Genomic DNA, 26,542 nt, shown 5'->3' with positions numbered 1-26,542 from the left:
TTACACTGTGATTTTCAAGCACTCTCTGTTTTATTGAACTGAATGAAAGAATGAGTTAGTCTGACTGTCAGTGCATCTGATTGGAAAGTTATCTGAACATGAATTATATTATTCACCCAATTATATGCAATAAAAAATACATCTCTTATACTATGAGAAATAATGTATTTTCAAGACTTTTAAACAAGTTTATCCATTTCAAAACTTGAAATGTTGATTAACAGCATCGATTTTCTCGAACTAACAAGACTTACAACTAGTCATTAATGACTGAATTGAGACCTTCCACCAAGTCTTTGGATTGCATGTTGTTGAAGTCTATAACAACTGCGGCTCCCTTGGTTTTCATGTGCATCATGATGTCAGGTCGGTCAGCAAACAAGGGGATCCCCACCATTGGGATACCGTGGTAAATAGCTTCATAAAGACCATTGGTCCCACCATGGGTGATGAAGACTTTGGTCTTTGTATGGCCTGAATGACACAACAATCAGAATCGAATGAGTGTTTAAGAATTGTGGGGGACAGAAAAGTTGTTTGCTGTAGAAAAGGAGAGAAAAATTGCTGTTTTGTACCCACTAAGTCATTTTGTGGAATCCAGTCATAAAGTCTTGTGTTTGGAGCAATAGTGTCTGGGTTCTCGTCACTGTATCTCCAAAGTACCTTAAATAGAGAAAACAGAATGGTAAAGATCTGGGATGTAGAATGACCTACGCCAGAAAGCTTTGATAGGAAACATATCAATTAACCTTCTATGGTATTTGTCCTAAAGCAGTGGCAATTGTGTTTGCTCTTTCTTTGGTAAGGTTCTTGATCATGGATCCCAAAGAAAACACCACAATGCCATCATCTCCAGAACTCTGCACAAACTCCTCGATATCCCGAAACAAAGTCCATCAGCATTTCATTTGAATAATTAAGATTGATATAAAGAAATGGGCCATTGAACACAGGATATTTCATTTAAATTGGTATCACAACTATTGTCTGTCAAGTAATGTTCATACTTAAAATTTGAATTGAATGAAAGTCTTACATTAGGAAGGGCTTGGCAGGTTTGCAGTGAAGGCCTCCAACAAACTTAAAGTTTGGGAGGAACGGTCGAGGGTACTCAAAGTCCCAGTAGGTTCGAATCAACCAAATGTCTGCCTTCCCCACCATCTCACACAACGATGTAGGTTTTCCTGATAAACATGTAAGAACAGCATAATTTAAAAAACGTAGCTACTAACTCCTTGTTGTACGTAACATTGGTCCACACACAGGTAGACCAGTACAGGGCATGTGATAAATGTTTCTGCAAAGAACAAAGTACTTTTGTGTGTACAAAAGCAATAACAAGCATAATCCTTGTATTATAGCTCGGTTGTACAACTGGAGGTGAGCTTGTCGATGAATATTAACTGTGTCATAAGATAGTTTGTATGTTAGTAAAACAACACATTAATTTTAAAAAAAAAGACTAGAGAACAGGATTTTTTTGTGTTGGTGTACTGTCCAGGCAACAAGCACTATCATAAGACAGAGTATCTTTTTGGCAAACAGAGCACGCAACAGAGCATGAGGAGGGGAACACAGAGCAGAACCTTCAGAGGTCCCATCCTAGAAGTGCAAAAGTAGACCTGAGAGGAGCGAAGAAGTTGCAGTGTGCCAGTCGAGCGTCTGAAGTCCCGTAAGTAGAGATCACAACAAAGAGGGTGTGCTCTGAGTCAAAGTCTATGGGCAGTGTACAAAGTTTTCAGTTGAATAATCCCTCTACACCATCGAACACTAAAGTTTGCTTATGAACGAACGTACAGTTTTCCCATTAAAGTTCCCCTACAGTTAAGTTTGAAAGTATGTAAAAATACTATCAAATCACACTCGAGACGTTTGATTCACAGGGCTTTTACTTAGCACTAAGTTCACTGTAGAAGGCATCAAATGTCATCTTTGTTCCAAGAGTGACCATTATGTCTTGAGACAGATAGAACAGTGTGTTCTTCACCCTCTTCTCTCTTTAGTCTCTCCAGCAAGTCTATATTAGAGAACAAAGTTCTGGCTGTAGCCATGTTGAATTCCATACTAGTTTCCATTAAGGTCTTCATCTTCAGTATTGCCTGGATGATGTTATCATTTGGCATGTCGTCCAGTACCTTAGTATCTCATCTATCATTTCATTAAACTGTTCTTTGCGGTGGGGCACCTGGAGAATTTCAAAACAGTACCTAGCAGTGGTGCTGATGTCCGCTACGGTCGGTGAGGCTGAGTTGGGGATGACTGTGATTGCGTGTCCTCTCCGAGACAGCTCCTCCACGATGTTCTTCATGTTGATCCAGTGGCTGTGCTCTCCTGGCCAGATCAAGATCTTCCCCCCCCGACACACACAGAGGGGAGTAGAGGAGTAGCAGAAACACACCGCTTCCCACAGTCCACATGTTAAGGACATTGCGGGGAAAAATAACCCTAGGAACGGATTTCAAAACTGTAGTCATGTGACCAAATGGTTCTGATTGGACAGTTTGGGATTGCATAATCTTCGTTTGCAACACTCCAGTTAGGGAATGTTCCTGTAGCAGGAAGTGAAGCTTTGTTAAAAAGTTGTTTTGTGGAAATGTACATCTTGAATGTCTCCTACAAAACAATCATCTTAAATGTCTCCATATTTATGACCAAACCCTTTGAATCACAATTCAAAGGAGGAAGCAGTAACTGTTTTGAAATCTTGATAGCCAAATGGAGACAGGAAGAGCTTTATGTTTTAAAACTATGTTTTGTTATAATGGTTTCTGACGACCACCAAATAAACCTAAATTGGAGTATTATCGTATGAGAATATGAATAGAAATGTGTAGGCAAAAATCATTTTCAGTCATTTTCATCACACTGTAAAAAGAATGGCCTTTATTCAGTCATAAATATACAGTTAACAAAACATGAGCACGCATTTGTCAATGTCAGTGGTTATTTATTTATTTATTTATTAATAAAGTGGTTATTTATTATTAAATTAGTAATAAAGGTGGAGAGCTCCTTGGCTAAACCAGGCTAAGAAACGCAAGGTACGTGGGGCTGCTGGTCTTTCAAAGAGGGGAAGCTCATTTTCGGCCTACATCCTAAAAATGTTTTATTTATTTGGCTAGTTCACTGGCTAGTTCACCCCTACGACAAGCCTAGCCTACGATCTATCAAAACAAAATTAATCAAGGAGGAAATGTGGACATTACGTTAAACTGAAACAAGGAACGTGGTGTATAATTGTATGAAATGTATGATGACAATTGGTTAGCAATTTCGCCAAGCAAATACCAAGGAATAAGTTACTGCAGTCTGTCTTCCAACGACAGTTGCAAAATCCGCGATGGGATTTACTGAGTTACCTTCGGTGACTTTTTGTAGTACAAAATTACTGTCAAGCAAAAGGAGATGCACAGACCCTACAATCATCACGCGGAAGCCCAGCGTCCAGGCCAGCCCACTCCTCCATTCACCCCCAGAGACGCTGAGCGTCCGAGGCGGAACATAATCTCAGCATTCATCCAATGACCGTATAGTTTCGAAGCACTGAAAAAAACGGGACGCTACGGCAATGTATGAGAAGGAAATCAGTCAGTCGACCTGTTAATATATGTAGCGTTAGCTGATTCTGAAAGGATTCGTCTTCGATATGAACGTGTTCTAACGCATTTAAAATGTTAACACAATAGTAAATATTTATCTTTTTTTATATTGCAGGGGAAGCTGAGCTTCCCTTGCAGTCTTAAAGAAATCGCCACTGAAAAAGACATGACCTTTTCTAGACAAGATTTTACCAATTGATAAACGGCTTGTAAAATGTTTATGTTTCACAAAGCTCAAAAAACTATTTTTCTTTATTTTAAAATAAAGGGGGGGGGGGGGGGGGGGGGATACATGTTTTGTGTTTTTGCCATGAAATAGCCTATCTTAGAAAAACATAGGAGAATGAAATGTCCAGCGGGCGACTCTGAATTTTGGCTATGATGTCACAAAGCAATGTGTCATTTCTAATGTGTCATAGGCCTGTGTGTTGGTCGTAATGATCAAAATAACGATAAAAGTCTATGTCAACACAACACTGCAGTCACTCTCTTTTTCAATAGAACAGACAACATGAGCGGATTTCCAGAAAAGAAGCGGATGGAGAAGAAGAAGAAAGAACGGACACGGGTGGTAAAAAGCGGGCCACAGATACTGGCTGAACAAAGATGGGTCCGAGAGATGCAGAAAGCAAAGAAGGATGCAGAAACGAGGCGTAAAATTCAAAGGTGGCTAGACCTAAAAAAGATAATACAGAAGCCGCGTGAACAGAAGCTGGCAGAGCTCAGGGAGGCAGAGAAAAGGCTGGCAGAAGACAGGCTGGACATGCAGAGGCAGGAGAGGTGGAGAGAATGGATGCAGAAGGAGCGAGAGCTGTGGGACGCAGAGCAGAGACGGAAAGAGCAGGAGCTCAACTCCTCCAAGAAGAAACTTGAAGGTCTGCAGGAGACCAAGACACCTAACACACCGGTGGTTAAGTCTCTTACCATCATGGAGGAGTTGCAGATGTTGGATGAACTGCTTGATGAGGTAAGACTAAAGCCATGTCATTTGTTTTTTTTTACTTCAGAAAAGTGTCCTTTGTGTTGGGTATTCCATTACAGTGCTGACAATTTTCTTGTCTCCAACACAGACAGCGGATATCAAAGTTCCATCAATGTCCCCCATCCATCAGCCAGTCTCCCTAACCCCCACACCCCTCCCACTGAGTAAAGATGGAGCACACTTGGGCCTCACCACCACCAAACCCCTGGAAGCTCAGGCCAGGCACCCCCACGGGGTCAAGCATCCCACCTGCACACCTTTTTCTGAGGACTCTCAAATCTACACCCACCCCTTGGCCAACCAGGAGGAAGAATTAGAGAGTGAACTGGCGAGGATGAAAATTCTGGAGGCATCTGTTGAGGAGAGTTCCAACAGTGACATATTGAAAATTGAGAATGAGATAAAGGCTGAGGAGGGGAAAGCAGCAAAGAAAGAGACGGAGTCCATAGAAAGGCAGAAGAAAGCAGAAAAGCTGGCGCAGGAGAAGATGGAGAAGAAACAGAGGAAGCAGCTGGAGCAGGCAGAAAAAAGAAACATGGAGATTCAAAAAAAGCTTGAGAATGAGAGACGCAAAATGAAAGATCTAGAAAGGAAAGAGATGCAAAGGTTAGCAGAAGAGCAGAGGAAGGACATTGAGAAGAAAGAAAAGGCAGAGAAAAAGGCACAAAAAGGAAAAGTGGAAATGAGGTCTTTGCCAAAATGTGGCTTCTTCGAGAAGTTCAAGAGGGCCTTTCATTTCCACTGATAAGAGAGACTTTCATCTACGGTAACACCAACCGTGACCAACATCAAGGACTGCCCTCTTTTCTGTTATCACCATGTAAGCAAGGGTTTTTGTGTTGCTGACCCTTCCAAACAAGAAAGTTAAACGTCTACACCTTTGCTCAGTCATTTGGATCACTGACACACTTATCAACTTTCAACAAGCAACTGTGGAGAACCTTGAAGAACATTTATAGAAGTTGTGTTGTAGTAGTAGTAGTAGTTGCAGTAGTACTAGTAGTAGTAACAGTAGTAGTAGTAGTAGTAGTAGTAGTAGTAGTAGTAGTAGTAGTAGTAATAGTAGTAATAGTAGTAGTAGTAGTAGTAGTAGTAGTAGTAGTAGTAGTAGTAGTAGTAGTAGTAGTAGTAGTAGTAGTAGTAGTAGGAACAATAAAAACAATAATAATGGTGAAACAGATGTTTTAAAGCATGTTTTTATTTACAAGTGTCAGACTTTTGAAAAGTATACAACAGTATGTATTCTGGGTTGATCATTTCTAATTTGCAAAAATAAATACATAGAAATCTCAATGAATACAACATACTACATTATACATTTAGAGCAAGACGTTTGCCATTTTAATTACCCTTATAGGTACTTAATTTGACTTGTTACCAACCATGCGCTGCATAAAAATTGGTCTTCTTTACATTCTCTGCACATTTAACTCCAAAGATGAAACAGAATCCAGTAGGGCACCAACTCCCACTGAGATGTCCTTTACCTTCGCAATGTCCTTTCCATCCATGTGAAGACAAATTTCACAAGGGGTGAAAGGGGCTCCCACTCACAAGCAGCACAGGGGTAGGAGCCTTTTCCATATATGAAAAGCCAACAACAAATACAGTATCTTACATGAATACATGACATTTACACTGTGATTTTCAAGCACTCTCTGTTTTATTGAACTGAAGGAAAGAATGAGTTAGTCTGACTGTCAGTGCATCTGATTGGAAAGTTATCTGAACATGAATTATATTGTAGGGCTGTTTTGGCAGCCCCTTTGTCACTGGTCACCCAGACACTCGTCTGGGACAGTTGTTGATTTGCATGAATGCTAAAATGACAATCACACCTTGATGACACACCTCTGGAGAGGTGGTCTCAACAGTTGAAGAGGAAGGTGGACAGAGGAAGACTCTGAAATTATTATTAAAAGTTGTGTTCTTGAAAATAAGGTTCTAAACAGCTTTAAATGTCATGTTTGATATGCTTTTGTTTCTTATTTTGTGTGTTACATTCTAGTAATAATTTTAACACTGTAACATGTACATGTACAGGGTTTACAGAGTTTGTGCCTGCAGCAGACCAACATATGTTTAACATATTCCCTTGTCTTGCAAGGGCACCACTTGGTCTACTGCAGTCTTGATTAATGATCCAATTTGAATTTGTATGCGTTCGACAACTTTTCTGTCACATGACCGGTGTCCCCATTTTAGTCAGGTTTGGGTGTATATAGGAAGAAGTTTTTACCAATCACTTCGAGTTCTGTTTACGATACAGCTCCGGTGCGTTAGGCGCCTAGTCCTCATTGTGAATACCTTTGTTAACCATTGCTCTGAAGGTATGTTTTGTACTTGATGATATTTCATTATCATTGTATTGATTATCTTGCTATTTAGATAATAAACTATTAATGTGTGCATTTTAAAGTTACTTGTTCTCCTTGAAACGTATCTATCAAGCTACGGCGGTGAAAACTTTGATCTAGTCTGGTTGATGCGGCTAACTGATTATAAACATAGACTTTTGGAGTAGGTTTTAACTTAAGGCCTCTGAGTCACTTACAGTGGATCTCCACGCTCCGAAGGAATTTACCGGAGCCTCTGAGTGATCGATTACATATCCTACTAGGTCTACTATGGTTAAAATCCATATTATAGTAGAGATAAACGACTGTTTAGTGAACACGCATACTTTAGGGTCGGTGCTCTGATCAAGCAGACGATTTTTACCTACGTCAGAGTTTCATGTCATTAACTGTTTAGCGCTCAAGGTTACAGGTAACGCACTTGTGCACATTGTCAAAAATTGGAGTCAGATATTAACGAGTCAATTATCTCCCTGAGAATCTAACTAAAGGTGACTTGTGGTTCCCAAGCCAGGGACAAACACCAAGCGCGTCTCTGGCCTTTCGATTCACAGCCTACAATATTATTCACCCAATTATATGCAATAAAAAATACATCTCTTATACTATGAGAAATAATGTATTTTCAAGACTTTTAAACAAGTTTATCCATTTCAAAACTTGAAATGTTGATTAACAGCTTCGATTTTCTCGAACTAACAAGACTTACAACTAGTCATTAATGACTGAATTGAGACCTTCCACCAAGTCTTTGGATTGCATGTTGTTGAAGTCTATAACAACTGCGGCTCCCTTGGTTTTCATGTGCATCATGTTGTCAGGTCGGTCAGCAAACAAGGGGATCCCCACCATTGGGATGCCGTGGTAAATAGCTTCATAAAGACCATTGGTCCCACCATGGGTGATGAAGGCTTTGGTCTTTGTATGGCCTGAATGACACAACAATCAGAATCGAATGAGTGTTTAAGAATTGTGGGGGACAGAAAAGTTGTTTGCTGTAGAAAAGGAGAGAAAAATTGCTGTTTTGTACCCACTAAGTCATTTTGTGGAATCCAGTCATAAAGTCTTGTGTTTGGAGCAATAGTGTCTGGGTTCTCGTCACTGTATCTCCAAAGTACCTTAAATAGAGAAAACAGAATGGTAAAGATCTGGGATGTAGAATGACCTACGCCAGAAAGCTTTGATAGGAAACATATCAATTAACCTTCTATGGTATTTGTCCTAAAGCAGTGGCAATTGTGTTTGCTCCTTCTTTGTTAAGGTTCTTGATCATGGATCCCAAAGAAAACACCACAATGCCATCATCTCCAGAACTCTGCACAAACTCCTCGATATCCCGAAACAAAGACCATCAGCATTTCATTTGAATAATTAAGATTGATATAAAGAAATGGGCCATTGAACACAGGATATTTCATTTAAATTGGTATCACAACTATTGTCTGTCAAGTAATGTTCATACTTAAAATTTGAATTGAATGAAAGTCTTACATTAGGAAGGGCTTGGCAGGTTTGCAGTGAAGGCCTCCAACAAACTTAAAGTTTGGGAGGAACGGTCGAGGGTACTCAAAGTCCCAGTAGGTTCGAATCAACCAAATGTCTGCCTTCCCCACCATCTCACACAACGATGTAGGTTTTCCTGATAAACATGTAAGAACAGCATAATTTTAAAAACGTAGCTACTAACTCCTTGTTGTACGTAACACTGGTCTACACACAGAGGTAGACCAGTACAGGGCATGTGATAAATGTTTCTGCAAAGAACAAAGTACTTTTGTGTGTACAAAAGCAATAACAAGCATAATCCTTGTATTATAGCTCGGTTGTACAACTGGAGGTGAGCTTGTCGATGAATATTAACTGTGTCATAAGATAGTTTGTATGTTAGTAAAACAACACATTATTTTTTTTTTTTAAGACTAGAGAACAGGATTTTTTTGTGTCTGTGTACTGTCCAGGCAACAAGCGCTATCATAAGACAGAGTATCTTTTTGGCAAAACAGAGCACGCAACAGAGCATGAGGAGGGGAACACAGAGCAGAACCTTCAGAGGTCCCATCCTAGGCGTGCAAAAGTAGAGACTGAGAGGAGCGAAGAAGTTGCAGTGTGCCAGTCGAGCGTCTGAAGTCCCGTAAGTAGAGATCACAACAAAGAGGGTGTGCTCTGAGTCAAAGTCTATGGGCAGTGTACAAAGTTTTCAGTTGAATAATCCCTCTACACCATCGAACATCAAAGTTTGCTTATGAACCAACGTACAGTTTTCCCATTAAAGTTCCCCTACAGTTAAGTTTGAAAGTATGTAAAAATACTATCAAATCACACTCGAGACGTTTGATTCACAGGGCTTTTACTTAGCACTAAGTTCACTGTAGAAGGCATCAAATGTCATCTTTGTTCCAAGAGTGACCATTATGTCTTGAGACAGATAGAACAGTGTGTTCTTCACCCTCTTCTCTCTTTAGTCTCTCCAGCAAGTCTATATTAGAGAACAAAGTTCTGGCTGTAGCCATGTTGAATTCCATACTAGTTTCCATTAAGGTCTTCATCTTCAGTATTGCCTGGATGATGTTATCATTTGGCATGTCGTCCAGTACCTTAGTATCTCATCTATCATTTCATTAAACTGTTGTTTGCTGTGGGGCACCTGGAGAATTTCAAAACAGTACCTAGCAGTGGTGCTTATGTCCGCTACGGTCGGTGAGGCTGAGTTGGGGATGACTGTGATTGCGTGTCCTCTCCGAGACAGCTCCTCCACGATGTTCTTCATGTTGATCCAGTGGCTGTGCTCTCCTGGCCAGATCAAGATCTTCCCCCTCCCGACACACACAGAGGGGAGTAGAGGAGTAGCAGAAACACACCGCTTCCCACAGTCCACATGTTAAGGACATTGCGGGGAAAAATAACCCTAGAAACGGATTTAAAAACTGTAGTCATGTGACCAAATGGTTCTGATTGGACAGTTTGGGATTGCATAATCTTCGTTTGCAACACTCCAGTTAGGGAATGTTCCTGTAGCAGGAAGTGAAGCTTTGTTAAAAAGTTGTTTTGTGGAAATGTACATCTTGAATGTCTCCTACAAAACAATCATCTTAAATGTCTCCATATTTATGACCAAACCCTTTGAATCACAATTCAAAGGAGGAAGCAGTAACTGTTTTGAAATCTTGATAGCCAAATGGAGACAGGAAGAGCTTTATGTTTTAAAACTATGTTTTGTTATAATGGTTTCTGACGACCACCAAATAAACCTAAATTGGAGTATTATCGTATGAGAATATGAATAGAAATGTGTAGGCAAAAATCATTTTCAGTCATTTTCATCACACTGTAAAAAGAATGGCCTTTATTCAGTCATAAATTTACAGTTAACAAAACATGAGCACGCATTTGTCAATGTCAGTGGTTAGCTTGTTACAAGAAAAAGAGTAGCTTAGGCTACTACTTCCACACATGGTATCAACTGATGGTGCCCGTGCGTCACTTTCAGGTAAGTCCATGTTTAATCATGGTTAAATACGGGAAATGTGCTGCTAATTTAAAGGTTAGCCTGCATACACCGCAAACTAGCTGACGTTATTGCTAATGTTAGCACACTCAAATATGTTTTAACTTAGGTGCAAGCTAAATTGAGATTTTACAGTTAAACATTATCTATGCATTTTACAAGTAACTGACGCCAGCTAGCTGTTATTGTACATTCTATGATGCTATTATATTCCATTTATCAAAAAGTTTTAAAATTAGTAATAAAGGTGGAGAGCTCCTTGGCTAAACCAGGCTAAGAAACGCAAGGTACGTGGGGCTGCTGGTCTTTCAAAGAGTGGAAGCTCATTTTCGGCCTACATCCTAAAAATGTTTTATTTATTTGGCTAGTTCACTGGCTAGTTCACCCCTACGACAAGCCTAGCCTACGATCTATCAAAACAAAATTAATCAAGGAGGAAATGTGGACATTACGTTAAACTGAAACAAGGAACGTGGTGTATAGTTATCTGAAATGTATGATGACAATTGCAATTTCGCCAAGCAAATACCAAGGAATAAGTTACTGCAGTCTGTCTTCCAACGACAGTTGCAAAATCCGCGATGGGACTTACTGAGTTACCTTCGGTGACTTTTTGTAGTACAAAATTACTGTCAAGCAAAAGGAGATGCACAGACCCTACAATCATCACGCGGAAGCTCAGCGTCCAGGCCAGCCCACTTCTCCATTCACCCCCAGAGACGCTGAGCGTCCGAGGCGGAACATAATCTCAGCATTCATCCAATGACCGTATAGTTTCGAAGCACTGAAAAAAACGGGACGCTATGGGAATGTATGAGAAGGAAATCAGTCAGTCGACCTGTTAATATATGTAGCGTTAGCTGATTCTGAAAGGATTCGTCTTCGATATGAACGTGTTCTAACGCATTTAAAATGTTAACACAATAGTAAATATTTATCTTTTTTTATTGCAGGGGAAGCTGAGCTTCCCTTGCAGTCTTAAAGAAATCGCCACTGAAAAAGACATGACCTTTTCTAGACAAGATTTTACCAATTGATAAACGGCTTGTAAAATGTTTATGTTTCACAAAGCTCAAAAAACTATTTTTCTTTATTTTAAAATAAAGGGGGGTGGGGGGGGGGGGATACATGTGCCGTGTTTTTGCCATGAAATAGCCTATCTTGAGAATGAAATGTCCAGCGGGCGACTCAGAATTTTGGCTATGATGTCACAAAGCAATGTGTCATTTCTAATGTGTCATAGGCCTGTGTGTTGGTCGTAATGATACAAATAACTATAAAAGTCTGTGTCAACACAACACTGCAGTCACTCTCTTTTCCAATAGAACAGACAACATGAGCGGATTTCCAGAAAAGAAGCGGATGGAGAAGAAGAAAGAACGGACACGGGTGGTAAAAAGCGGGCCACAGATACTGGCTGAACAAAGATGGGTCCGAGAGATGCAGAAAGCAAAGAAGGATGCAGAAACGAGGCGTAAAATTCAAAGGTGGCTAGACCTAAAAAAGATAATACAGAAGCCGCGTGAACAGAAGCTGGCAGAGCTCAGGGAGGCAGAGAAAAGGCTGGCAGAAGACAGGCTGGACATGCAGAGGCAGGAGAGGTGGAGAGAATGGATGCAGAAGGAGCGAGAGCTGTGGGACGCAGAGCAGAGACGGAAAGAGCAGGAGCTCAACTCCTCCAAGAAGAAACTTGAAGGTCTGCAGGAGACCAAGACACCTAACACACCGGTGGTTAAGTCTCTTACCATCATGGAGGAGTTGCAGATGTTGGATGAACTGCTTGAGGAGGTAAGACTAAAGCCATGTCATTTGTTTTTTTTACTTCAGAAAAGTGTCCTTTGTGTTGGGTATTCCATTACAGTGCTGGCAATTTTCTTGTCTCCAACACAGACAGCGGATTTCAAAGTTCCATCAATGTCCCCCATCCATCAGCCAGTCTCCCTAACCCCCACACCCCTCCCACTGAGTAAAGATGGAGCACACTTGGGCCTCACCACCACCAAACCCCTGGAAGCTCAGGCCAGGCACCCCCACGGGGTCAAGCATCCCACCTGCACACCTTTTTCTGAGGACTCTCAAATCTACACCCACCCCTTGGCCAACCAGGAGGAAGAATTAGAGAGTGAACTGGCGAGGATGCAAGTTCTGGAGGCATCTGTTGAGGAGAGTTCCAACAGTGACATATTGAAAATTGAGAATGAGATAAAGGCTGAGGAGGGGAAAGCAGCAAAGAAAGAGACGGAGTCCATAGAAAGGCAGAAGAAAGCAGAAAAGCTGGCGCAGGAGAAGATGGAGAAGAAACAGAGGAAGCAGCTGGAGCAGGCAGAAAAAAGAAACATGGAGATTCAAAAAAAGCTTGAGAATGAGAGACGCAAAATGAAAGATCTAGAAAGGAAAGAGATGCAAAGGTTAGCAGAAGAGCAGAGGAAGGACATTGAGAAGAAAGAAAAGGAAGAGAAAAAGGCACAAAAAGGAAAAGTGGAAATGAGGTCTTTGCCAAAATGTGGCTTCTTCGAGAAGTTCAAGAGGGCCTTTCATTTCCACTGATAAGAGAGACTTTCATCTACGGTAACACCAACCGTGACAAACATCAAGGACTGCCCTCTTTTCTGTTATCACCATGTAAGCAAGGGTTTTTGTGTTGCTGACCCTTCCAAACAAGAAAGTTAAACGTCTACACCTTTGCTCAGTCATTTGGATCACTGACACACTTATCAACTTTCAACAAGCAACTGTGGAGAACCTTGAAGAACATTTATAGAAGTTGTGTTGTAGTAGTAGTAGTAGTTGCAGTAGTACTAGTAGTAGTAACAGTAGTAGTAGTAGTAGTAGTAGTAGTAGTAGTAGTAGTAGTAGTAGTAGTAGTAATAGTAGTAATAGTAGTAGTAGTAGTAGTAGTAGTAGTAGTAGTAGTAGTAGTAGTAGTAGTAGGAACAATAAAAACAATAATAATGGTGAAACAGATGTTTTAAAGCATGTTTTTATTTACAAGTGTCAGACTTTTGAAAAGTATACAACAGTAAGGATTCTGGGTTGATCATTTCTAATTTGCAAAAATAAAGACATAGAAATCTCAATGAATACAACATATTACATTATACATTTAGAGCAAGACTTTTGCCATTTTAATTACCCTTATAGGTACTTAATTTGACTTGTTACCAACCATGCGCTGCATAAAAATTGGTCTTCTTTACATTCTCTGCACATTTAACTCCAAAGATGAAACAGAATCCAGTAGGGCACCAACTCCCACTGAGATGTCCTTTACCTTCGCATTGTCCTTTCCATCCATGTGAAGACAAATTTCACAAGGGGTGAAAGGGGCTCCCACTCACAAGCAGCACAGGGGTAGGAGCCTTTTCCATATATGAAAAGCCAACCACAAATACAGTATCTTTCATGAATACATGACATTTACACTGTGATTTTCAAGCACTCTCTGTTTTATTGAACTGAATGAAAGAATGAGTTAGTCTGACTGTCAGTGCATCTGATTGGAAAGTTATCTGAACATGAATTATATTATTCACCCAATTATATGCAATAAAAAATACATCTCTTATACTATGAGAAATAATGTATTTTCAAGACTTTTAAACAAGTTTATCCATTTCAAAACTTGAAATGTTGATTAACAGCATCGATTTTCTCGAACTAACAAGACTTACAACTAGTCATTAATGACTGAATTGAGACCTTCCACCAAGTCTTTGGATTGCATGTTGTTGAAGTCTATAACAACTGCGGCTCCCTTGGTTTTCATGTGCATCATGTTGTCAGGTCGGTCAGCAAACAAGGGGATCCCCACCATTGGGATGCTGTGGTAAATAGTTTCATAAAGGCCATTGGTCCCACCATGGGTGATGAAGGCTTTGGTCTTTGTATGGCCTGAATGACACAACAATCAGAATCGAATGAGTGTTTAAGAATTGTGGGGGACAGAAAAGTTGTTTGCTGTAGAAAAGGAGAGAAAAATGCTGTTTTGTACCCACTAAGTCATTTTGTGGAATCCAGTCATAAAGTCTTGTGTTTGGAGCAATAGTGTCTGGGTTCTCGTCACTGTATCTCCAAAGTACCTTAAATAGAGAAAACAGAATGGTAAAGATCTGGGATGTAGAATGACCTACGCCAGAAAGCTTTGATAGGAAACATATCAATTAACCTTCTATGGTATTTGTCCTAAAGCAGTGGCAATTGTGTTTGCTCTTTCTTTGGTAAGGTTCTTGGTCATGGATCCCAAAGAAAACACCACAATGCCATCATCTCCAGAACTCTGCACAAACTCCTCGATATCCCGAAACAAAGTCCATCAGCATTTCATTTGAATAATTAAGATTGATATAAAGAAATGGGCCATAGAACACAGGATATTTCATTTAAATTGGTATCACAACTATTGTCTGTCAAGTAATGTTCATACTTAAAATTTGAATTGAATGAAAGTCTTACATTAGGAAGGGCTTGGCAGGTTTGCAGTGAAGGCCTCCAACAAACTTAAAGTTTGGGAGGAACGGTCGAGGGTACTCAAAGTCCCAGTAGGTTCGAATCAACCAAATGTCTGCCTTCCCCACCATCTCACACAACAATGTAGGTTTTCCTGATAAACATGTAAGAACAGCATAATTTTAAAAACGTAGCTACTAACTCCTTGTTGTACGTAACATTGGTCCACACACAGGTAGACCAGTACAGGGCATGTGATAAATGTTTCTGCAAAGAACAAAGTACTTTTGTGTGTACAAAAGCAATAACAAGCATAATCCTTGTATTTTAGCTCGGTTGTACAACTGGAGGTGAGCTTGTCGATAAATATTAACTGTGTCATAAGATAGTTTGTATGTTAGTAAAACAACACATTAATTTAAAGACTAGAGAACAGGATTTTTTTGTGTCGGTGTACTGTCCAGGCAACAAGCACTATCATAAGACAGAGTATCTTTTTGGCAAAACAGAGCACGCAACAGAGCATGAGGGGGGGAACACAGAGCAGAACCTTCAGAGGTCCCATCCTAGGAGTGCAAAAAGTAGAGACTGAGAGGAGCGAAGAAGTTGCAGTGTGCCAGTCGAGCGTCTGAAGTCCCGTAAGTAGAGATCACAACAAAGAGGGTGTGCTCTGAGTCAAAGTCTATGGGCAGTGTACAAAGTTTTCAGTTGAATAATCCCTCTACACCATCGAACACTAAAGTTTGCTTATGAACGAACGTACAGTTTTCCCATTAAAGTTCCCCTACAGTTAAGTTTGAAAGTATGTAAAAATACTATCAAATCACACTCGAGACGTTTGATTCACAGGGCTTTTACTTAGCACTAAGTTCACTGTAGAAGGCATCAAATGTCATCTTTGTTCCAAGAGTGACCATTATGTCTTGAGACAGATAGAACAGTGTGTTCTTCACCCTCTTCTCTCTTTAGTCTCTCCAGCAAGTCTATATTAGAGAACAAAGTTCTGGCTGTAGCCATGTTGAATTCCATACTAGTTTCCATTAAGGTCTTCATCTTCAGTATTGCCTGGATGATGTTATCATTTGGCATGTCGTCCAGTACCTTAGTATCTCATCTATCATTTCATTAAACTGTTCTTTGCGGTGGGGCACCTGGAGAATTTCAAAACAGTACCTAGCAGTGGTGCTGATGTCCGCTACGGTCGGTGAGGCTGAGTTGGGGATGACTGTGATTGCGTGTCCTCTCCGAGACAGCTCCTCCACGATGTTCTTCATGTTGATCCAGTGGCTGTGCTCTCCTGGCCAGATCAAGATCTTCCCCCCCCGACACACACAGAGGGGAGTAGAGGAGTAGCAGAAACACACCGCTTCCCACAGTCCACATGTTAAGGACATTGCGGGGAAAAATAACCCTAGGAACGGATTTCAAAACTGTAGTCATGTGACCAAATGGTTCTGATTGGACAGTTTGGGATTGCATAATCTTCGTTTGCAACACTCCAGTTAGGGAATGTCCCTGTAGCAGGAAGTGAAGCTTTGTTAAAAAGTTGTTTTGTGGAAATGTACATCTTGAATGTCTCCTACAAAACAATCATCTTAAATGTCTCCATATTTATGACCAAACCCTTTGAATCACAATTCAAAGGAGGAAGCAGTAACTGTTTTGAAATCTTGATAGCCAAATGGAGACAGGAAGAGCTTTATGTTTTAAAACTATGTTTTGTTATAATGGTTTCTGACGACCACCAAATAAACCTAAATTGGAGTATTATCGTATGAGAATATGAATAGAAATGTGTAGGCAAAAATTATTTTCAGTCATTTTCATCACACTGTAAAAAGAATGGCCTTTATTCAGTCATAAATATACAGTTAACAAAACATGAGCACGCATTTGTCAATGTCAGTGGTTATTTATTTATTTATTTATTTATTAATAAAGTGGTTATTTATTATTAAATTAGTAATAAAGGTGGAGAGCTCCTTGGCTAAACCAGGCTAAGAAACGCAAGGTACGTGGGGCTGCTGGTCTTTCAAAGAGGGGAAGCTCATTTTCGGCCTACATCCTAAAAATGTTTTATTTATTTGGCTAGTTCACTGGCTAGTTCACCCCTACGACAAGCCTAGCCTACGATCTATCAAAACAAAATTAATCAAGGAGGAAATGTGGACATTACGTTAAACTGAAACAAGGAACGTGGTGTATAATTGTATGAAATGTATGATGACAATTGGTTAGCAATTTCGCCAAGCAAATACCAAGGAATAAGTTACTGCAGTCTGTCTTCCAACGACAGTTGCAAAATCCGCGATGGGATTTACTGAGTTACCTTCGGTGACTTTTTGTAGTACAAAATTACTGTCAAGCAAAAGGAGATGCACAGACCCTACAATCATCACGCGGAAGCCCAGCGTCCAGGCCAGCCCACTCCTCCATTCACCCCCAGAGACGCTGAGCGTCCGAGGCGGAACATAATCTCAGCATTCATCCAATGACCGTATAGTTTCGAAGCACTGAAAAAAACGGGACGCTACGGCAATGTATGAGAAGGAAATCAGTCAGTCGACCTGTTAATATATGTAGCGTTAGCTGATTCTGAAAGGATTCGTCTTCGATATGAACGTGTTCTAACGCATTTAAAATGTTAACACAATAGTAAATATTTATCTTTTTTTATATTGCAGGGGAAGCTGAGCTTCCCTTGCAGTCTTAAAGAAATCGCCACTGAAAAAGACATGACCTTTTCTAGACAAGATTTTACCAATTGATAAACGGCTTGTAAAATGTTTATGTTTCACAAAGCTCAAAAAACTATTTTTCTTTATTTTAAAATAAAGGGGGGGGGGGGGGGGGGGGGGATACATGTTTTGTGTTTTTGCCATGAAATAGCCTATCTTAGAAAAACATCGGAGAATGAAATGTCCAGCGGGCGACTCTGAATTTTGGCTATGATGTCACAAAGCAATGTGTCATTTCTAATGTGTCATAGGCCTGTGTGTTGGTCGTAATGATCAAAATAACGATAAAAGTCTATGTCAACACAACACTGCAGTCACTCTCTTTTTCAATAGAACAGACAACATGAGCGGATTTCCAGAAAAGAAGCGGATGGAGAAGAAGAAGAAAGAACGGACACGGGTGGTAAAAAGCGGGCCACAGATACTGGCTGAACAAAGATGGGTCCGAGAGATGCAGAAAGCAAAGAAGGATGCAGAAACGAGGCGTAAAATTCAAAGGTGGCTAGACCTAAAAAAGATAATACAGAAGCCGCGTGAACAGAAGCTGGCAGAGCTCAGGGAGGCAGAGAAAAGGCTGGCAGAAGACAGGCTGGACATGCAGAGGCAGGAGAGGTGGAGAGAATGGATGCAGAAGGAGCGAGAGCTGTGGGACGCAGAGCAGAGACGGAAAGAGCAGGAGCTCAACTCCTCCAAGAAGAAACTTGAAGGTCTGCAGGAGACCAAGACACCTAACACACCGGTGGTTAAGTCTCTTACCATCATGGAGGAGTTGCAGATGTTGGATGAACTGCTTGAGGAGGTAAGACTAAAGCCATGTCATTTGTTTTTTTTACTTCAGAAAAGTGTCCTTTGTGTTGGGTATTCCATTACAGTGCTGGCAATTTTCTTGTCTCCAACACAGACAGCGGATATCAAAGTTCCATCAATGTCCCCCATCCATCAGCCAGTCTCCCTAACCCCCACACCCCTCCCACTGAGTAAAGATGGAGCACACTTGGGCCTCACCACCACCAAACCCCTGGAAGCTCAGGCCAGGCACCCCCACGGGGTCAAGCATCCCACCTGCACACCTTTTTCTGAGGACTCTCAAATCTACACCCACCCCTTGGCCAACCAGGAGGAAGAATTAGAGAGTGAACTGGCGAGGATGCAAGTTCTGGAGGCATCTGTTGAGGAGAGTTCCAACAGTGACATATTGAAAATTGAGAATGAGATAAAGGCTGAGGAGGGGAAAGCAGCAAAGAAAGAGACGGAGTCCATAGAAAGGCAGAAGAAAGCAGAAAAGCTGGCGCAGGAGAAGATGGAGAAGAAACAGAGGAAGCAGCTGGAGCAGGCAGAAAAAAGAAACATGGAGATTCAAAAAAAGCTTGAGAATGAGAGACGCAAAATGAAAGATCTAGAAAGGAAAGAGATGCAAAGGTTAGCAGAAGAGCAGAGGAAGGACATTGAGAAGAAAGAAAAGGAAGAGAAAAAGGCACAAAAAGGAAAAGTGGAAATGAGGTCTTTGCCAAAATGTGGCTTCTTCGAGAAGTTCAAGAGGGCCTTTCATTTCCACTGATAAGAGAGACTTTCATCTACGGTAACACCAACCGTGACAAACATCAAGGACTGCCCTCTTTTCTGTTATCACCATGTAAGCAAGGGTTTTTGTGTTGCTGACCCTTCCAAACAAGAAAGTTAAACGTCTACACCTTTGCTCAGTCATTTGGATCACTGGCACACTTATCAACTTTCAACAAGCAACTGTGGAGAACCTTGAAGAACATTTATAGAAGTTGTGTTGTAGTAGTAGTGGTAGTAGTAGTAGTAGCAGTAGTACTACTAGTAGTAACAGTAATAGTAGTAGTTGTAGTAATAGTAGTAGTAGTAGTAGTAGTAGTAATAGTAGTAGTAGTAGTAGTAGTAGTAGTAGTAGTAGTAGTAGTAGTAGTAGTAGTAGTAGTAGTAGTAGTAGGAACAATAAAAACAATAATAATGGTGAAACAGATGTTTTAAAGCATGTTTTTATTTACAAGTGTCAGACTTTTGAAAAGTATACAACAGTAAGGATTCTGGGTTGATCATTTCTAATTTGCAAAAATAAAGACATAGAAATCTCAATGAATACAACATATTACATTATACATTTAGAGCAAGACTTTTGCCATTTTAATTACCCTTATAGGTACTTAATTTGACTTGTTACCAACCATGCGCTGCATAAAAATTGGTCTTCTTTACATTCTCTGCACATTTAACTCCAAAGATGAAACAGAATCCAGTAGGGCACCAACTCCCACTGAGATGTCCTTTACCTTCGCATTGTCCTTTCCATCCATGTGAAGACAAATTTCACAAGGGGTGAAAGGGGCTCCCACTCACAAGCAGCACAGGGGTAGGAGCCTTTTCCATATATGAAAAGCCAACAACAAATACAGTATCTTTCATGAATACATGACATTTACACTGTGATTTTCAAGCACTCTCTGTTTTATTGAACTGAATGAAAGAATGAGTTAGTCTGACTGTCAGTGCATCTGATTGGAAAGTTATCTGAACATGAATTATATTATTCACCCAATTATATGCAATAAAAAATACATCTCTTATACTATGAGAAATAATGTATTTTCAAGACTTTTAAACAAGTTTATCCATTTCAAAACTTGAAATGTTGATTAACAGCATCGATTTTCTCGAACTAACAAGACTTACAACTAGTCATTAATGACTGAATTGAGACCTTCCACCAAGTCTTTGGATTGCATGTTGTTGAAGTCTATAACAACTGCGGCTCCCTTGGTTTTCATGTGCATCATGTTGTCAGGTCGGTCAGCAAACAAGGGGATCCCCACCATTGGGATGCTGTGGTAAATAGTTTCATAAAGGCCATTGGTCCCACCATGGGTGATGAAGGCTTTGGTCTTTGTATGGCCTGAATGACACAACAATCAGAATCGAATGAGTGTTTAAGAATTGTGGGGGACAGAAAAGTTGTTTGCTGTAGAAAAGGAGAGAAAAATGCTGTTTTGTACCCACTAAGTCATTTTGTGGAATCCAGTCATAAAGTCTTGTGTTTGGAGCAATAGTGTCTGGGTTCTCGTCACTGTATCTCCAAAGTACCTTAAATAGAGAAAACAGAATGGTAAAGATCTGGGATGTAGAATGACCTACGCCAGAAAGCTTTGATAGGAAACATATCAATTAACCTTCTATGGTATTTGTCCTAAAGCAGTGGCAATTGTGTTTGCTCTTTCTTTGGTAAGGTTCTTGATCATGGATCCCAAAGAAAACACCACAATGCCATCATCTCCAGAACTCTGCACAAACTCCTCGATATCCCGAAACAAAGTCCATCAGCATTTCATTTGAATAATTAAGATTGATATAAAGAAATGGGCCATTGAACACAGGATATTTCATTTAAATTGGTATCACAACTATTGTCTGTCAAGTAATGTTCATACTTAAAATTTGAATTGAATGAAAGTCTTACATTAGGAAGGGCTTGGCAGGTTTGCAGTGAAGGCCTCCAACAAACTTAAAGTTTGGGAGGAACGGTCGAGGGTACTCAAAGTCCCAGTAGGTTCGAATCAACCAAATGTCTGCCTTCCCCACCATCTCACACAACGATGTAGGTTTTCCTGATAAACATGTAAGAACAGCATAATTTAAAAAACGTAGCTACTAACTCCTTGTTGTACGTAACATTGGTCCACACACAGGTAGACCAGTACAGGGCATGTGATAAATGTTTCTGCAAAGAACAAAGTACTTTTGTGTGTACAAAAGCAATAACAAGCATAATCCTTGTATTATAGCTCGGTTGTACAACTGGAGGTGAGCTTGTCGATGAATATTAACTGTGTCATAAGATAGTTTGTATGTTAGTAAAACAACACATTAATTTAAAAAAAAAAGACTAGAGAACAGGATTTTTTTGTGTTGGTGTACTGTCCAGGCAACAAGCACTATCATAAGACAGAGTATCTTTTTGGCAAACAGAGCACGCAACAGAGCATGAGGAGGGGAACACAGAGCAGAACCTTCAGAGGTCCCATCCTAGAAGTGCAAAAGTAGACCTGAGAGGAGCGAAGAAGTTGCAGTGTGCCAGTCGAGCGTCTGAAGTCCCGTAAGTAGAGATCACAACAAAGAGGGTGTGCTCTGAGTCAAAGTCTATGGGCAGTGTACAAAGTTTTCAGTTGAATAATCCCTCTACACCATCGAACACTAAAGTTTGCTTATGAACCAACGTACAGTTTTCCCATTAAAGTTCCCCTACGGTTAAGTTTGAAAGTATGTAAAAATACTATCAAATCACACTCGAGACGTTTGATTCACAGGGCTTTTACTTACCACTAAGTTCACTGTAGAAGGCATCAAATGTCATCTTTGTTCCAAGAGTGACCATTATGTCTTGAGACAGATAGAACAGTGTGTTCTTCACCCTCTTCTCTCTTTAGTCTCTCCAGCAAGTCTATATTAGAGAACAAAGTTCTGGCTGTAGCCATGTTGAATTCCATACTAGTTTCCATTAAGGTCTTCATCTTCAGTATTGCCTGGATGATGTTATCATTTGGCATGTCGTCCTGTACCTTAGTATCTCATCTATCATTTCATTAAACTGTTCTTTGCTGTGGGGCACCTGGAGAATTTCAAAACGGTACCTAGCAGTGGTGCTGATGTCCGCTACGGTCGGTGAGGCTGAGTTGGGGATGACTGTGATTGCGTGTCCTCTCCGAGACAGCTCCTCCACGATGTTCTTCATGTTGATCCAGTGGCTGTGCTCTCCTGGCCAGATCAAGATCTTCCCCCCCCCGACACACACAGAGGGGAGTAGAGGAGTAGCAGAAACACACCGCTTCCCACAGTCCACATGTTAAGGACATTGCGGGGAAAAATAACCCTAGAAACGGATTTCAAAACTGTAGTCATGTGACCAAATGGTTCTGATTGGACAGTTTGGGATTGCATAATCTTCGTTTGCAACACTCCAGATAAGGGAATGTTCCTGTAGCAGGAAGTGAAGCTTTGTTAAAAAGTTGTTTTGTGGAAATGTACATCTTGAATGTCTCCTACAAAACAATCATCTTAAATGTCTCCATATTTATGACCAAACCCTTTGAATCACAATTCAAAGGAGGAAGCAGTAACTGTTTTGAAATCTTGATAGCCAAATGGAGACAGGAAGAGCTTTATGTTTTAAAACTATGTTTTGTTATAATGGTTTCTGACGACCACCAAATAAACCTAAATTGGAGTATTATTGTATGAGAATATGAATAGAAATGTGTAGGCAAAAATCATTTTCAGTCATTTTCATCACACTGTAAAAAGAATGGCCTTTATTCAGTCATAAATATCCAGTTAACAAAACATGAGCACGCATTTGTCAATGTCAGTGGTTATTTATTTATTTATTTATTAATAAAGTGGTTATTTATTATTAAATTAGTAATAAAGGTGGAGAGCTCCTTGGCTAAACCAGGCTAAGAAACGCAAGGTACGTGGGGCTGCTGGTCTTTCAAAGAGGGGAAGCTCATTTTCGGCCTACATCCTAAAAATGTTTTATTTATTTGGCTAGTTCACTGGCTAGTTCACCCCTACGACAAGCCTAGCCTACGATCTATCAAAACAATATTAATCAAGGAGGAAATGTGGACATTAGGTTCAACTGAAACAAGGAACGTGGTGTATAATTGTATGAAATGTATGATGACAATTGGTTAGCAATTTCGCCAAGCAAATACCAAGGAATAAGTTACTGCAGTCTGTCTTCCAACGACAGTTGCAAAATCCGCGATGGAACTTACTGAGTTACCTTCGGTGACTTTTTCTAGTACAAAATTACTGTCAAGCAAAAGGAGATGCACAGACCCTACAATCATCACGCGGAAGCCCAGCGTCCAGGCCAGCCCACTCCTCCATTCACCCCCAGAGACGCTGAGCGTCCGAGGCGGAACATAATCTCAGCATTCATCCAATGACCGTATAGTTTCGAAGCACTGAAAAAAACGGGACGCTACGGCAATGTATGAGAAGGAAATCAGTCAGTCGACCTGTTAATATATGTAGCGTTAGCTGATTCTGAAAGGATTCGTCTTCGATATGAACGTGTTCTAACGCATTTAAAATGTTAACACAATAGTAAATATTTATCTTTTTTTTTATTGCAGGGGAAGCTGAGCTTCCCTTGCAGTCTTAAAGAAATCGCCACTGAAAAAGACATGACCTTTTCTAGACAAGATTTTACCAATTGATAAACGGCTTGTAAAATGTTTATGTTTCACAAAGCTCAAAAAACTATTTTTCTTTATTTTAAAATAAAGGGGGGGGGGGGGGGGGGGGATACATGTGCCGTGTTTTTGCCATGAAATAGCCTATCTTGAGAATGAAATGTCCAGCGGGCGACTCAGAATTTTGGCTATGATGTCACAAAGCAATGTGTCATTTCTAATGTGTCATAGGCCTGTGTGTTGGTCGTAATGATACAAATAACTATAAAAGTCTGTGTCAACACAACACTGCAGTCACTCTCTTTTCCAATAGAACAGACAACATGAGCGGATTTCCAGAAAAGAAGCGGATGGAGAAGAAGAAGAAAGAACGGACACGGGTGGTAAAAAGCGGGCCACAGATACTGGCTGAACAAAGATGGGTCCGAGAGATGCAGAAAGCAAAGAAGGATGCAGAAACGAGGCGTAAAATTCAAAGGTGGCTAGACCTAAAAAAGATAATACAGAAGCCGCGTGAACAGAAGCTGGCAGAGCTCAGGGAGGCAGAGAAAAGGCTGGCAGAAGACAGGCTGGACATGCAGAGGCAGGAGAGGTGGAGAGAATGGATGCAGAAGGAGCGAGAGCTGTGGGACGCAGAGCAGAGACGGAAAGAGCAGGAGCTCAACTCCTCCAAGAAGAAACTTGAAGGTCTGCAGGAGACCAAGACACCTAACACACCGGTGGTTAAGTCTCTTACCATCATGGAGGAGTTGCAGATGTTGGATGAACTGCTTGAGGAGGTAAGACTAAAGCCATGTCATTTGTTTTTTTTACTTCAGAAAAGTGTCCTTTGTGTTGGGTATTCCATTACAGTGCTGGCAATTTTCTTGTCTCCAACACAGACAGCGGATATCAAAGTTCCATCAATGTCCCCCATCCATCAGCCAGTCTCCCTAACCCCCACACCCCTCCCACTGAGTAAAGATGGAGCACACTTGGGCCTCACCACCACCAAACCCCTGGAAGCTCAGGCCAGGCACCCCCACGGGGTCAAGCATCCCACCTGCACACCTTTTTCTGAGGACTCTCAAATCTACACCCACCCCTTGGCCAACCAGGAGGAAGAATTAGAGAGTGAACTGGCGAGGATGCAAGTTCTGGAGGCATCTGTTGAGGAGAGTTCCAACAGTGACATATTGAAAATTGAGAATGAGATAAAGGCTGAGGAGGGGAAAGCAGCAAAGAAAGAGACGGAGTCCATAGAAAGGCAGAAGAAAGCAGAAAAGCTGGCGCAGGAGAAGATGGAGAAGAAACAGAGGAAGCAGCTGGAGCAGGCAGAAAAAAGAAACATGGAGATTCAAAAAAAGCTTGAGAATGAGAGACGCAAAATGAAAGATCTAGAAAGGAAAGAGATGCAAAGGTTAGCAGAAGAGCAGAGGAAGGACATTGAGAAGAAAGAAAAGGAAGAGAAAAAGGCACAAAAAGGAAAAGTGGAAATGAGGTCTTTGCCAAAATGTGGCTTCTTCGAGAAGTTCAAGAGGGCCTTTCATTTCCACTGATAAGAGAGACTTTCATCTACGGTAACACCAACCGTGACAAACATCAAGGACTGCCCTCTTTTCTGTTATCACCATGTAAGCAAGGGTTTTTGTGTTGCTGACCCTTCCAAACAAGAAAGTTAAACGTCTACACCTTTGCTCAGTCATTTGGATCACTGGCACACTTATCAACTTTCAACAAGCAACTGTGGAGAACCTTGAAGAACATTTATAGAAGTTGTGTTGTAGTAGTAGTGGTAGTAGTAGTAGTAGCAGTAGTACTACTAGTAGTAACAGTAATAGTAGTAGTTGTAGTAATAGTAGTAGTAGTAGTAGTAGTAGTAATAGTAGTAGTAGTAGTAGTAGTAGTAGTAGTAGTAGTAGTAGTAGTAGTAGTAGTAGTAGTAGTAGTAGTAGGAACAATAAAAACAATAATAATGGTGAAACAGATGTTTTAAAGCATGTTTTTATTTACAAGTGTCAGACTTTTGAAAAGTATACAACAGTAAGGATTCTGGGTTGATCATTTCTAATTTGCAAAAATAAAGACATAGAAATCTCAATGAATACAACATATTACATTATACATTTAGAGCAAGACTTTTGCCATTTTAATTACCCTTATAGGTACTTAATTTGACTTGTTACCAACCATGCGCTGCATAAAAATTGGTCTTCTTTACATTCTCTGCACATTTAACTCCAAAGATGAAACAGAATCCAGTAGGGCACCAACTCCCACTGAGATGTCCTTTACCTTCGCATTGTCCTTTCCATCCATGTGAAGACAAATTTCACAAGGGGTGAAAGGGGCTCCCACTCACAAGCAGCACAGGGGTAGGAGCCTTTTCCATATATGAAAAGCCAACAACAAATACAGTATCTTTCATGAATACATGACATTTACACTGTGATTTTCAAGCACTCTCTGTTTTATTGAACTGAATGAAAGAATGAGTTAGTCTGACTGTCAGTGCATCTGATTGGAAAGTTATCTGAACATGAATTATATTATTCACCCAATTATATGCAATAAAAAATACATCTCTTATACTATGAGAAATAATGTATTTTCAAGACTTTTAAACAAGTTTATCCATTTCAAAACTTGAAATGTTGATTAACAGCATCGATTTTCTCGAACTAACAAGACTTACAACTAGTCATTAATGACTGAATTGAG

At 40.5% G+C, this 26,542-nt stretch overlaps 5 protein-coding genes, 1 long non-coding RNA gene and 2 pseudogenes across 7 annotated transcripts; 4 read left to right on the top strand and 4 right to left on the bottom strand.

Moving 5' to 3' along the window:
* Positions 1-256: 256 nt before the first annotated feature.
* Positions 257-2,308, bottom strand: LOC146220664 (UDP-glucuronosyltransferase 2A3-like; annotated as a pseudogene).
* Positions 2,309-4,023: 1,715 nt separating this feature from the next.
* LOC146220663 (uncharacterized) lies at positions 4,024-5,946 on the top strand. Its single transcript, XM_084694201.1, has 2 exons — positions 4,024-4,566; positions 4,670-5,946. The coding sequence occupies exons 1-2, from the start codon at positions 4,111-4,113 to the stop codon at positions 5,324-5,326; spliced, it is 1,113 nt and encodes a 370-aa protein (XP_084550327.1). The 5' UTR covers positions 4,024-4,110; the 3' UTR covers positions 5,327-5,946.
* Positions 5,947-7,514: 1,568 nt separating this feature from the next.
* On the bottom strand, positions 7,515-9,705 carry LOC146220662 (UDP-glucuronosyltransferase 2A3-like). Its single transcript, XM_084694271.1, is given in 5 exon segments — positions 7,515-7,867; positions 7,969-8,056; positions 8,143-8,275; positions 8,430-8,582; positions 9,605-9,705. Coding segments are annotated over 5 exon segments (693 nt in total). The 3' UTR covers positions 7,515-7,649.
* A 2,073-nt stretch (positions 9,706-11,778) lies between these two features.
* Positions 11,779-13,381, top strand: LOC146220661 (uncharacterized). Its single transcript, XM_084694202.1, has 2 exons — positions 11,779-12,231; positions 12,334-13,381. Exons 1-2 carry the CDS (start codon positions 11,779-11,781, stop codon positions 12,988-12,990), a joined length of 1,110 nt encoding a protein of 369 aa, XP_084550328.1. The 3' UTR covers positions 12,991-13,381.
* A 22-nt stretch (positions 13,382-13,403) lies between these two features.
* On the bottom strand, positions 13,404-16,257 carry LOC146220660 (uncharacterized). Of its 2 annotated transcripts, XR_014750954.1 has the most exons (5): positions 16,063-16,257; positions 14,896-15,043; positions 14,439-14,522; positions 14,115-14,334; positions 13,406-13,802 (listed from the first exon to the last, which is right to left on the bottom strand). It is a non-coding gene; the product is annotated as an uncharacterized LOC146220660 (long non-coding RNA). The 2 variants fall into 2 exon arrangements; XR_014750955.1 differs by lacking the exons at positions 14,896-15,043; positions 16,063-16,257 and adding an exon at positions 14,609-14,693 and having other exon boundaries at positions 13,404-13,802.
* Positions 16,258-17,867: 1,610 nt separating this feature from the next.
* On the top strand, positions 17,868-19,518 carry LOC146220659 (uncharacterized). The gene is made up of 2 exons (XM_084694197.1): positions 17,868-18,426; positions 18,529-19,518. Exons 1-2 carry the CDS (start codon positions 17,971-17,973, stop codon positions 19,183-19,185), a joined length of 1,113 nt encoding a protein of 370 aa, XP_084550323.1. The 5' UTR covers positions 17,868-17,970; the 3' UTR covers positions 19,186-19,518.
* A 212-nt stretch (positions 19,519-19,730) lies between these two features.
* Positions 19,731-23,494, bottom strand: LOC146220658 (UDP-glucuronosyltransferase 2A3-like; annotated as a pseudogene).
* A 630-nt stretch (positions 23,495-24,124) lies between these two features.
* On the top strand, positions 24,125-25,713 carry LOC146220657 (uncharacterized). Its single transcript, XM_084694198.1, has 2 exons — positions 24,125-24,621; positions 24,724-25,713. The coding sequence occupies exons 1-2, from the start codon at positions 24,166-24,168 to the stop codon at positions 25,378-25,380; spliced, it is 1,113 nt and encodes a 370-aa protein (XP_084550324.1). The 5' UTR covers positions 24,125-24,165; the 3' UTR covers positions 25,381-25,713.
* The last annotated feature ends 829 nt before the right edge of the window (positions 25,714-26,542 follow it).

This window comes from Hypomesus nipponensis, chromosome 27 (genome assembly GCF_054491055.1).
Source record: "Hypomesus nipponensis isolate SF chromosome 27, ASM5449105v1, whole genome shotgun sequence".
NCBI classification, from domain to species: Eukaryota; Metazoa; Chordata; class Actinopteri; order Osmeriformes; family Osmeridae; genus Hypomesus; species Hypomesus nipponensis.
The sequence above is the reverse complement of the archived record's forward strand: the minus strand, read 5'-3'. Positions and strand labels throughout refer to the sequence as shown.

Coding starts and splice junctions, on each gene's coding strand:
- LOC146220659 (XM_084694197.1), top strand. CDS start 17,971: ATGAGCGGATTTCCAGAAAAGAAGCGGATGGAGAAGAAGAAGAAAGAA. Junction 18,427..18,528: donor TGGATGAACTGCTTGAGGAG/GTAAGACTAAAG, acceptor TCTCCAACACAG/ACAGCGGATATCAAAGTTCC.
- LOC146220663 (XM_084694201.1), top strand. CDS start 4,111: ATGAGCGGATTTCCAGAAAAGAAGCGGATGGAGAAGAAGAAGAAAGAA. Junction 4,567..4,669: donor TGGATGAACTGCTTGATGAG/GTAAGACTAAAG, acceptor TCTCCAACACAG/ACAGCGGATATCAAAGTTCC.
- LOC146220661 (XM_084694202.1), top strand. CDS start 11,779: ATGAGCGGATTTCCAGAAAAGAAGCGGATGGAGAAGAAGAAAGAACGG. Junction 12,232..12,333: donor TGGATGAACTGCTTGAGGAG/GTAAGACTAAAG, acceptor TCTCCAACACAG/ACAGCGGATTTCAAAGTTCC.
- LOC146220657 (XM_084694198.1), top strand. CDS start 24,166: ATGAGCGGATTTCCAGAAAAGAAGCGGATGGAGAAGAAGAAGAAAGAA. Junction 24,622..24,723: donor TGGATGAACTGCTTGAGGAG/GTAAGACTAAAG, acceptor TCTCCAACACAG/ACAGCGGATATCAAAGTTCC.